Source organism: Lepidothrix coronata, unplaced genomic scaffold (genome assembly GCF_001604755.1).
Source record: "Lepidothrix coronata isolate B3197 unplaced genomic scaffold, Lepidothrix_coronata-1.0 Scaffold0, whole genome shotgun sequence".
NCBI lineage: Eukaryota > Metazoa > Chordata > Aves > Passeriformes > Pipridae > Lepidothrix > Lepidothrix coronata.
Window position 1 is genome coordinate 10,262,126 of NW_016690180.1, and position 12,130 is coordinate 10,274,255.

Consider the following 12,130-nt stretch of genomic DNA (forward strand, 5'->3'; position numbering starts at 1 on the left):
TATCATTGAAAGCTTAAAAGGTCTTCACTGTAATGTTGTGGGCTTTGTTTAGAATGCTTAACATCTCTCAGGAGCTTCTGAAATGTGGTATTTTTCTTTTGTATTTTCCTTTGGTTTTAATTCTTAAATGATCCCTCTTTTCAGATTTCAAATTATAATCTATTTCCTGATGCATTGCTGAACGCCCCGTGAGCCATGTCAGAAGTACTTCCAGGTCAGATGCCCTTTAAAAGATTCTGCTATGCAAATATGTGAAACTTTCCTCTTATTTTTCTTCTTCTTTCCAGGCCCATATTTCACTTTCATTTCTCACTTATACACAAAAAAGAGCAAGCACTTTCTTTTCTTCTTAACAGTGCCTTTTTGAATAAATTCTCTATTCAGCTTTTTAAAAACTTCCTGTAGACAATACAATGCAAAAAAGTCATTAAACGGTAAACACAACAAAATTGAAAAACACCAATAAAAGCTATTGAGGTAATGGCATTATTTGTATTATTATGATGCTTAGAAAATTGGTGCTAGTCTATGTTAAACACATTATAATGGTAAAAATATATTAATCTATATCTCTAGGTAAGTTTCTAAATATTAGAAGTATGCAGTTGAGACTGTGATTTCTTCTAAAACGTTAGCAAGTTAAAACTCTTAATGAATTGCTATGACAGATCTTCTACCTAACTGCTGTCTTGAAGCACCAACAATTTAATAATGTTATTATTCCCAGTAATGACAATGTCCTAATTACTGTTAGTTTTTCGCCAGAGTCTGATATTTTGTAGTATAATACCCTACTTTTACTCACTCAGAGTAAAAGATGTTTACCCACTTCAGTTGAGATATATGTATCAACACAGTGATTCCTGGCCTGGTTGTCTGTTTGTGTTTTCTTTTCAGCAGAAGGCAGAGGAGTTGAAAATGTGGTGCCCTGTGCCAGTAGCATTATCCTTGCTGGTGGCCAGGCAGCACAAAGAGCTGCCTGAGAGGGGTGTGTGGAGTCTGCCTGTGGCAGTCCTGGGTGCAGGAGTCCTGGCACACGGTGTTGGCTAGCTGGTGAGAGGCACAGCACCAGACTGAGTTAGGTACCCTAAGCAAAGGAGGCAGGGTCAGTGGGAGAGACAAAATAAAAGATTTGGGAAGTCAGTGATTAGAATTTCAGGCTTGAAATGGCAGGTATGTGAAGAATTTGCATTTCCTTGACATTTTTAATTAGAAAGTTGGGATGTGCTTCCTCTGGGAAAAGTGATGTGTTTTGAGCATCATTATGTACTGTATAGAGGAGGAGGGACAGGATATTGCTCTTCTTCCTTACACTGTTCTACTATGCAGTCTAGGTTTTCTTCAGTGCACTTAAGTGTTTCCTTGCACTCCAACGTTTTCCAGCACTTTAGTTAGTCCTAGTCTGGTAGCAACTTCTACCCTTGAGATGCAAGACCTGCTGTTTCCCATCTGTATTTCTTGTTCTCTTTTTGCCTCTTTTTCTCTTTCTCCCCCTCTTTTTCTCACCTCTCTGTCTCCTTCCACGAGCAGAGGGAAGCTGGCTCTGTGCATTCCAAAGGCTGGCTGGCAGTGCAGGGTGACAGCCAGCGAACAGGCTCTTGGCCCTTGAGAGAACAGCCTGTTCCACTCTGTGCACGCCTTGTGCTGCTGTTTGCATGTTCATTGATCGTCTGATCATGATGATTTGATCAGTGGGTTACTTGAAATGGGGTCAGGAGAGGAGATAGTGTCTAGTAAGAGATTGATTTTGACATTTTTCTGTTTATGGTCATACACCAACCCAACTTAACACCCAACTCACAAACACTGTATGGGTTGCCAAGACTCCTTAAGTCTTTGTCTCAGTCATTGGTCAATGTACCAATGTTCATTTTAAGTCAATGGAATACCTTTATCAAGCAGATTAATAAAACATAATACATTTTGTTGCAATGTTTCTAGGGGCTTATTCTTAACACTATTTTTGATCAGTAAAATGATAACAGCAGGGGACTGTCTAAAGATAAGCTGGCAGGCAAATACTTAAGCTTTATCTAGGAAGATTATTTTTTAAGAAATTTGTTTAGTCATAAAAATAGTGGCAAACATTGCATGAAGTAGCTCACTTGTAACAAAGGAGAAGAATAAAATTCAGTCTTGTTCCATATTGTGGCAGTTGTATTTATTGGTGAAAAATGTAAATGCTTGTTTTGATTTGCTGAAGCATAAAGTAAAATATAATCTAGTGAAATCTCTAGATACTGTGCAATTCCATAAGTTCTAAAGGTTAAGTGGTTGGTGGAAATCATCCCGTCCTATTACTTTATTCTTTTATGTGACTTTCACATTGTCAGACTTTTAACTGATTCAGAAAAAATCCGAAGGAGCCAGTCTGTATACAGAGGTCATTTCATGTAAAACATGTTCTTTGGTAACATTATATATGGTTGGACGTGACCTTGCTTGCATTAGACCTGGTTGGTTTTAGGTAAGATCCAGAGAGTTATGTGTAAATGACGTGTTTGTCTGAGAAGTTGTTCATTTGTCATTTATAAAGTTCCTTTGAATTTTGTGATAGTTGTATTTCTAAGTCTTTTGCGTCTAAAGTTGAAATTGTCCATAGGATGTTCATAAACTGTTACCTAAGCTGATGGCTTTTGCACAGTGTGCTTGGGGGGATCTGATTTCTGAAGAATTTGCTATTGGTTTAGACTGACTGACCGGGGCTTGAGAAATGGACAAACATGAAAAATTGTAAAATTAATTTAAATTCTGTTTTTAACAAGTTTTAGAAGTTGTTCTAGTTGGGTGATTCAGGGAACAAAGGGTTTAATTAATTGATCTGCTTGGTTTTAAATGAACCAGAGTGATGTTTGAAAGTGAGCAGCTTTGACAACACATCAAAAAAGAGGGAATGCTAGCAACTATGCCTGCATTTAGGTAATGTTGTGAAGTCCTCCTTTTCACTCTGTTTATGTATATGTTCTTTTAAAACCCATATATTTAGTCTCTTGTAAATCTGTACAGCAGTTGGTTCTGTCATGTATCAAATATACAAAGATGCAGCACAACTCGGCTGGAATGATCTGACTAGCTCAAATTACAGCTTTTCCTTCCTGGATAAGCCCCAGATATGTTTTTATGTGCAACATAAGCAGACAGTGATATCTGAGAATTAGGAACAACAGAAAGAGTGTTTCATGTTGTGACAGATAGGAGTGATTTATTAATTGGCCTCTAATTTGGTTGCCAGAAATCAAACAACAGTGATTGCTACAGTATTTAAATTGAGATGTTCAGGGAGTACTCGTGCAGATTAGTGGAAGCCAGAAATAGACAGTACAAGAGCAAATTATAATTTAAAAAAAAGTATGTATTTTGATCATTTTTAATAGTCTAAAAATCTGTTCCCTGAATAAACTTAGTGTTTTTTCATAATGTGATCTATGCCCCTACCTATCAAAAATCAGAAACTTGTCTACAAGTAGACAAAAGAATGGTATTATTTAATGGTGAAGTTCATGTACTCTGCCCTAGGATGAATGCTTTATCCTTAAGCTTGAACTTCATGAGCTGTAGAAATGGTGAGCCATCTCTGGAGCAGCTCTTTTTTTTAAAGTTGATCAAATTGCAGAAGGATATTTTGCCCCCCTCCCCCCCTCGATCTAGAAATCAAATACACCTTTGTGAAATAATCTACTCGTATTCCCTGACCCTTTACTTCCTTCCTCCTCCCCCCAAAAAAAAAAAAAAAAAAAAAGGCAGGGGAGGTAGGGGAGAGAAAGACAGACAAATAGCAGAGAAAATGCAGGTTTTAAGAGTCAACAACTGACCAGCCAGTCAAGCTTAACCGTAACAGTACTATTCTAAGATGAAAAAGGAGCAGCATCTGTCTTCAGTCTGCTTAAAATTTCTCAAATTTTCTGCTTGCTAATGATGAACACTTGAGTTCTTTCTCTCCTCATCAGAGGTAGAGGTGAAATACTAAAATTGAAATTATGGTAAGGATGATATCTGGAGTTCCAGGCATTTGCCTGGAAGGCAAAGGGCACCTCTGCTGTCCCAGAGCCTGCCTGCAACAGAATCAGACATGTAAAATCTGCCCTAAAAGTGTCTTGTATAGGGTCAAACTTTCTGCTTTCTCTCAGCTTCGTGGTCCTGATGATCTCTCTGTAATTTTTTCTGCCTCTGTTTTTCCTTATTAAATAAGCTAAGCTTTTGTCTGTTCTCTTACCCACTTAGGCTGTGGTAATTTTCTTCCTGTGAAACAGTTACGTAAAGTGCTACATCCCTTTACCAGAAGCCCTAGCAAAATAGTGTATATAATGAATGTGTTTCATGACTGTTTCTTTTGCTTTTCCAGTCGATTCTGGTGTGGACGCGTTGGCAGTGTTTATGGCAAGCGGCAGCACGACGGACGTTGTGAACCGCAACAGCCCCGCCACCCCGCCGAACACCCTTAACCTGCGCTCCTCTCATAACGAACTCCTGAATGCAGAAATTAGGCACACAGAGACCAAGAACAGCACTCCTCCGAAATGCAGGAAAAAATACGCACTGACTAACATTCAGACAGCCATGGGTCTTTCCGATCCAGCAGCTCAGCCCCTTCTGGGGAACAGCTCTGCCAATATAAAGCTGGTGAAGAATGGAGAAAACCAGCTCAGGAAAGCTGCAGAGCAGGGACAGCAGGATCCCAACAAAAACCTCAGTACCACTGCAGGCGTAAGTGTAACTTCTGAGAAGTTTGAAGGCAAAGAGCCGATCCCACAAGATTCCTCTGGCTGTGAAATATTACCTTTGCAGCCAAGGAGGACCAAGAGCTTCCTGAATTACTATGCGGATCTAGAGACATCAGCTAGAGAGCTTGAGCAGGGTTTTGTTGCGATGGAGGATAAGTCTGCACAAAGCAACAGCCAGGCTTCTACTGTTATTGTCAATGGGGAAGTCCTGCCCCGGAAACAAAACAAGCTGCCAAGCCCAGAGGATGGCCAGGTTGCCACAGTGTCATCAAGCCCTGAGACTAAGAAGGATCACCCAAAAACTGGGGCCAAAACAGATTGTGCCCTCCATAGGATTCAAAACCTGGCCCCAAGTGATGAGGACTCCAGCTGGACTACCTTGTCCCAGGACAGTGCCTCACCAAGCTCACCTGATGAAACAGGTATGCAAACAAAGGCTCCTCACAGCCACTGTTTTAAAAACACATTGCTTAACTTTTCTCAGCTGGGAGAGAGATGGCTTAGCAATATCAGTGGGGAAGTGATTGCATCAAAATATCAGTGCTGGCCTTGCATGCAGCTCCTTGTCTGCTTGAGAATGCTTTGCAGCCTCCTGCTCGATTGGAGAGGCTTTAAGAAAGGCCCCAGCGAGTGCTGTAGACAGGATCCTAAAAATATAAAAATATGCTAATTGCACCTCTTACTAGTTTATAAATAATTGCTTTTCACTGAGCAATGGGTACATGTTGTGAGAGGTACATGGTTGTCTGAAGATGCTAAAGTGCCTAAACACAGCAAAGAAACTTCTCTGAGCAGTGATTTTTAGGTTGAGCAAAGATTTTTACTTTTCTAATGCACAACTTTGTGAGTGTGCCCACTCCACCCCAGTCATTTGCTGATGCTTTTTTTTTAAAAAAAAAGTCCTTCCACACCTTGAGGCATTTAATTTCTGTGTTTTGTTTTCCATTTGCAGCAGTTCCATACAGTAACTCAAAAGGTGAAGTCATGGCATTTCATAATTTTAATACCTGGGCTTATTTAATCAGTAATGATGACTACTGCCTTGGCTCTGTTGTGCTTTGCAATACATCTTTACAACATACTTTTAAAACTTAGAGATCTCATTTACTCTAGTTAATGGACTTTGTCACATTTTTTCATATTTTGGCCAGTATATAAAGGTACAACTTTGTCAGAATGAGGAGAGGCAATCCAATTCTTAAGGGTGCCATGGGCTAAAGAAGTTCATCGTATATGGTTTGTATTTTAAATGATTTCAGAGATTATATGCTGTTTGAAGGCCACTGTGGTCCAGATTCACAGGTGCATTACATGTCAGTCATGCATGATTAAGACAATAGGGATTTTTATTTTAACGTGTAGCATGTCTTAAAAATCAAACCCGGAAATCCCCACTATGGGACATATTATGGATCTTCTGATCTTCTTTTTGATATGTAACAGACCTTTCCTGTTAAGAGAGAAAATTTTTATGAAATTGTGCAAAATGAAAAAGTTTTCAGTTTACTAAGGTTGCTGTTTGAGTTAGTATTATTTCTTGGGATACTTGATGTAGTATGTGTGACATCACTAATAGCATTTTCTGGAGAAACTGTCAGTAAGAGGTATTTAGGTATCTTTAACTCTGAGCTTGTTAGCACCTTCTGTCTTTGTACTTTCCTCTGGTTTGACAATGAGGAACTATGGGTAGAAAATTTATTTTCACTAAAAACTAAATTAGAATAATTCCAAATAATCTAATTAAGGGTATGTCCTAAGATGCTAAGAGCTAACAGTTTCTTTTTTTAAATAATGTGTTTAAAATTTTCTTCCCACATCTATATTGCCACTATATGGTGCAGGAGCTCATTCAGCGCTCAGGAAGGGGAATTTTTTGAGCTGTTTTGAAATGTTGGCATGTTTACTTAGTCAAGTAACGAAGTGTTACCTGAGATGTGTTTTGTTTGCAGTATGGAAATAAAGGGGAACTTTCCCCTGATGAGTATGGGGGATTTCCTTGTCTTGAAAAAAAAAATTAAAAAATGTCAATTAACAAAGTTTTCAGAGCTCACCAGTCTTCTAAAGCAGAAATAATAAAGGGCTTTTTAAAATTCTCCACTTCATTCACCATATTAGCAACAAATGTATTATAAGCAGACGGTTACAGAAAAGCAGATGTCCAGATATCTGAGTTCCGTTTCTATGAAAAAAGCAGAGTTAAAAATAAACAGCAAGCCCTAGAAAACCTCAAAATTGCCTTTGAAGATCAAACTGGTAGAGGTGTTTCTTTCTCATCTCCATGGTCGCTATCAGAGAGCACTGAGTATGACACAGGACCTGCCATAGTGGATTGGATCGTTGGTTTTAAGATCCCTATATATAAAAGTATTCATGGACTCTGAAAACATCCAGCTGTTGCAACTTGCAATTTACAGACATCTGTGCCTTGGGCTTATTTGCTATCTTCAATTTACCTCCATACTGATAAAATTGTTTCAGTAAGTGTTTATAGTTTCTTTCCAAAATAGACCATCAATTGATACAACAGAAGAGAGCTAAGAAATCAAACGGGGAGCTGCTGTGGATGCCAGGATGGGTTTTGGACATGATAGAACAGGCTGGTTTCTCAGGCTCTTCTACGGCTCCTTCATGAGGCTAAAAAGGGAGGGAGTGCAAAAAGCAATGCTGCTGGCGTAGAAAACAGCAGAAGTCACAACTGATGCAAATATCTCTTTGCCCCCAAATGAGCAAGTTATTTAGTGGCAAATTTTCAAGTTGTTCTCAGGGGCTGTAACCTTTTGCAGTTGAGTAATGTGCTGTCCCTAGGCAAGTTCGTATATCTCCAAGGGTGTTTGAAGAGTAATACAATAAGAGGTGAAATAAAAGCTCAGTATATGAACTGAACTTTCTTTTTTGAGGCAGGCTCAAGAACAGTTACTGGCACTGTAATCACATATGCCTTTTCTATCTCCCTTTCAAGAGTTGCTTGAGTTACTGTGGTGCCAGTCAACAAGAATTCGCTCTCATCGTACCAGGTCAAAACCAAATAACTTGGGTGCACAGCAAGGGGAAGAATTAAAAGTTCTGAAGGAAACCAAATGACACTTGCTGCTTCCCAAAACCCATTGCTACCCTTCTGTCATGCTGGAGACAGAGCAGTAGTTTCCTACAAGCAGAAAATTCATCCAATGCATTTATGTCAGTGGCGGTTGATTGAAAACCCAAGTGATTCCCAAAAGTCTGTATGTAGTCCCTCTGAACCCATGGAGCAGATGTGAGAGCCCGTGTTTAGGAGCAGGCGGGAAAAAAAGTCCTTGGAAAGAAAGGATTGGTGGTATCTCAGCTGTCGTATGATTGTCTGATCTGGATTTAAACATCCTTTATTGGAGGTATTGCCCCAGCCTGCTCAGGACATCTGATACAGAGGGATGTGGTGCTTTCCCCTGTGGTAAATCTTTCCGGTCTTTTTAATGTAATCTTTAAGTCCATGATGCCCCTGTGTGCCAACATGGGTAAAGGGAAGCCCTCCCAACTGGAGAGTTGTGCAGTGAGCCCTGGTGATGCCTGTCCTAGAGGTCCGTGGTTTTGGGCATGGACAGGGCTCTTCACTGTCACTGCATGTGGGCTAGGAGGAGAGTATCGTGTGGAATCTTCACAGCTCAGTGCTCTCCAACCCTTGCATTTATGCTCCAGTAATAAGTGTTAGCGACCAAAAAGAGAAAGGCATCTAGGAGAAAAATCTGCAGTAGAGTTTGTCATATGACTTCTGGGAAGGGAAGAAATCCCCAGTCTTGAGAACAGTTAATCCATAAAACTAAGAGTTTAGTCCAGCAGATATATGGAGAATTATTAGTGTTTGATCTAGAAATTGTTTTTTAGCACTTTAGTAATATGCAGAAATATGACAGAAATACTGTTTTCCTGAGAGTTTTCCTATTGAAAATAATAATATGTTTCATTTAGGGCTTCAGAATTGTTTTGTGTTTCCTCTTCCCTCTGTTAACACAATTCAAATCCTGGAAAACTGAATGTTGTTTTGTGAGGTGTTTTTACTGTTTTGTTTTCATGTGTTTTGGAGTTAGGTAATTCAAAAGCCCTGCAAAATTTACTCTTAATTGATTGCACTGAGGATCCTCCTGAACTCTCCTTAGGGCAGGATACTTGTACATGTGGTTTAATGAAAAGGTGCTTTCAAGAGCCTTGACCCTCTCTCTCAGGGAAGAGACAAGACAACTCAAAGATACAAAACAACTGACTTATTTAAACAAATGTTAACATTGCTAAACAGATACGATAGAGTCTGTTAAGAATGGGGGCACTGAACACCACAAGCACAGTACAGCAGAAGAATTGTGTTTTAAGGAAACTCTTCTTTCTTCTCCAAGAAAATTAGCTGTATCCGCATCTTGACAAGAACTGCATTGACTTCAACTTTCAGATCATTTTATGAGCACTTTCAGCTATCTAACCTTCCTTCTGAGATTCAGTACCTCGAAAAAAGAGTCTGAGGTGATTTGAGAAGCAGAAAAGACCTGTAGTAAGCAAAGCAATGGGGTGTCATCAAGATGTTTAGCACATGCCAAGCCCTAATGTGTTTTCAGGCAGCCGTTCCTAGAGACAGGCAGGCACTTGCCACAAGAGCTGATTGACACCCAGCACTACAGGCAGTCCTCCCCAAACAAGCAGGCTTGCCTCCATTGGCCTCAGGCACTGCATCTCCCCTGGGACCTACTGTCTCTATCCAGCTGAATCCACTGTCATTTGGAAAGTCTTGTGAATAACCAGACACCAGCTCCAAGTGTTTTTAAAACTGCAAATGGACCAGAACTGGTTTTAAATCATGGGGAATGCTTCCTCCATGTCTCTCAAGAAAATTTCCTTAGCCTAGTCTTCAAAGACTTTTTAAAGTTCTCAAAGGAAACACATCTTGTGTTATTATACCATCTACCAATTCGTTCTCTCTCTCTCTCTCACTCTCTCTCTCTCTCTCTCTGTATTAAGCAATTTGACCAACATTTATGAATCTGTGTGATGCAAGCAGCAGCAAAGCATATACCTCAGGCCCAAACCTAGGGGAAGATGAGGGTGATGCTAGAGCTGTTTTCTGTTTGTGGCTTGCTGTTATTTTTTCTTTTCTGTTTTTTTTTTAAGGAGCTCACCAGAACATCTGTAGAAGGCAGGCACATTTCCTAATCTTTGCATCACCTGAAAAGCTATTTCAGTGGAAAATTATTCCTCCATAGTAAAGTGCAGTGCTCTGTGTAATAATCTCTAATGAACTAGAAATGAGAATTCTATAGGAAATAAAAGGAATTTTTTTCTTCCTCAAAATGAAGAAGAAAACTGAAATTTGCTTTTGCTTCCTGTTTTATATTAATTTGAAGAAACCCCCTTCCTTTCAGAGCAGGGAATAGCCCCATAATTAGGAAGGTCCCTGAGATGTGAGACACTCAGTGCTAGAGAACCACAGGTTTTTCTTGCTCTGGGACAGTCACCCTCTGTGAGACACTGTATTATTATATTAATTATTGACTTGGACCAACTCAGGTGGGGGGGGAGGGAAGGAACAGGTCGAATTTCACGAAGGTGAGGTAGTACCTTATCCCATACCATACCCCAGCCCCTTGGAGCCTCCTTGGGCAGCCCTGGAGCAGCTGTCAGCCACTGGACACCAAGAGCACTGCCCCACACCACACCCTGGAGCCCCTAACCCAGCCCCAGAATGGCTGGCACACTAGAAGCATTGCCCCTCACCCCTCCCCAGAGCCTCTGGAGTGGCCAGTGGGCCAGAAGTCCCACATGGAGGGGGGGCCACAGGGAAGCCAGAGCAGATAAAACCAAAGACGTGGTCTCCATGTGTTCAGACCCTACCATCTGGTCACGTGGAAGTTGGAATTGCATGAGACTCTGGGTGGTAGCTATACATCTCTCCTTTTCTCTCTCTTTCTTTACTTCTTCTTCTGCTAGTCTCCTTTCTTGATATTTTGGGAAACTTAGAGCTGGATGGGTTGGATTTTGCTAAGTTCTTTGGGTTAGCATATGCTAAATCAATGCTTTATGGAATGCTTTATTTTGGTTAATGTTGCCCTTTAAACTTATGCCAGTAAAAGTGCGGGTTTTGACCTGAGAAAACATGTGTAGTATTTTCTCCCTTGCATTCTCTCTCAAGGCATTAAAAGCACTGAAGGCCCTTTTGAAATATCCGAATTTTTGGTGCCTTGTATATTTTTTAAAGTAAAACCCCTTCTTTGAGCTTGTACTTGGAACTGGCAGTCTTACACCCTCCCTCCTCACTTCAGAGCTGTGGAAGACTGTGCAGGGGCAGTAGCCTCCTCTGGCTCCCCAACCCCTCAGTCTTTGGCTTACAGAATGCCTTGCTTCTCCCTGGTTGAAATCAGAGGGAGTTCAAAACCAGAATTGTTCTCTTTTTCAGGGGTGCTGCTGCTATATGCCACTGCTGTATACCAAATGCCTGTCTGCTGCTACTCTTTGAGCAAATCCAGCAGGGCAGCTTTATAGCTGGTTATGAATAAATAAGTTCAATCTAGTGCAGAAATGACAGCCATGAGACTAGCCCTTGGGGATCAGGAGTGTTGTTCTTGTAAACAGAGCCCGGTATTCTGAAATAACAGTACATCTGGGTAGAATAGCCCTCTAATACAATAAAAATTACAGCAAATCATGAAGTAGTCGGAAAGATTTATACCAATGGTCAGTTCTGCCTCTGATTTTAACCAGTGTCTTTGACAAAATTAAAATGAATGTCCTCTTAAAAGCACTCTTCTTTACAGTACGTATCTGATATAGACAACAAGTATGTTATTTGCTACAGAACAAGTTTTCCGTGTTCCTGAGTGGGGAAAAAGATTTATGGTAGCAGAAATACATTCAATTACACTGTGGATTAACACAAGTCCTGTAATACTAGAGAAAACACATCACCTATGCAATTTTGGGGTTCTAGGTAAACCCCCAATTTTCAGACTTTTGCGAATAAGAGGCTCTAGTTCACACTTGCTATGCATCCTAAAGGCCTGGCAACTTTTAATATTGAGCTGGTATTTCTTTTAATCTTTCATATTACTGATAACCACATCTGAAGAACAATGCATGTTTTATAGTCTCAGACTTCACCATTTGCTGACTGCTAGGAAGGGTGACTATTGCTGTATATCCCCAGTGTTTATGTAGGTAACATTCTGTATGTGGATTAACTGACTGTCTCTTACTTAGCTACCTCTATGAGAGGATTTTAGGGAAGAAAATGTAAGCCAGTTAAAAAGAAATAAAACCTAAAAGGCAGCACGGTAACCTGGTGTTCACAGTATCAGGGTCTGCTCTTAGAAGGCCATAAAATAAATTGAACTTGGTAGCAAATTGACCTTGAAAGGTGATTCTCTTGAGTACACTCTGCCAATATTGGTTACACA

At 40.2% G+C, this 12,130-nt stretch overlaps 1 protein-coding gene across 12 annotated transcripts in view; it reads left to right on the top strand.

The window, feature by feature from the left end:
* Positions 1 to 12,130, top strand: part of APBB2 (amyloid beta precursor protein binding family B member 2) — a 182,356-nt gene that overhangs the window by 80,746 nt on the left and 89,480 nt on the right. For 6 of the 12 annotated variants that reach the window (XM_017825378.1, XM_017825610.1, XM_017825451.1 and 3 more), the window contains 2 exons: positions 145 to 214; positions 4,343 to 5,143. In XM_017825378.1, coding sequence (XP_017680867.1) covers positions 196 to 214; positions 4,343 to 5,143 — 820 coding nt within the window. In that variant the 5' untranslated portion in view covers positions 145 to 195. Of the gene's footprint in view, positions 1 to 144; positions 215 to 4,342; positions 5,144 to 12,130 lie in introns of those variants that run through there. The other 6 variants (XM_017824818.1, XM_017824905.1, XM_017825066.1 and 3 more) reach the window with 2 other exon arrangements.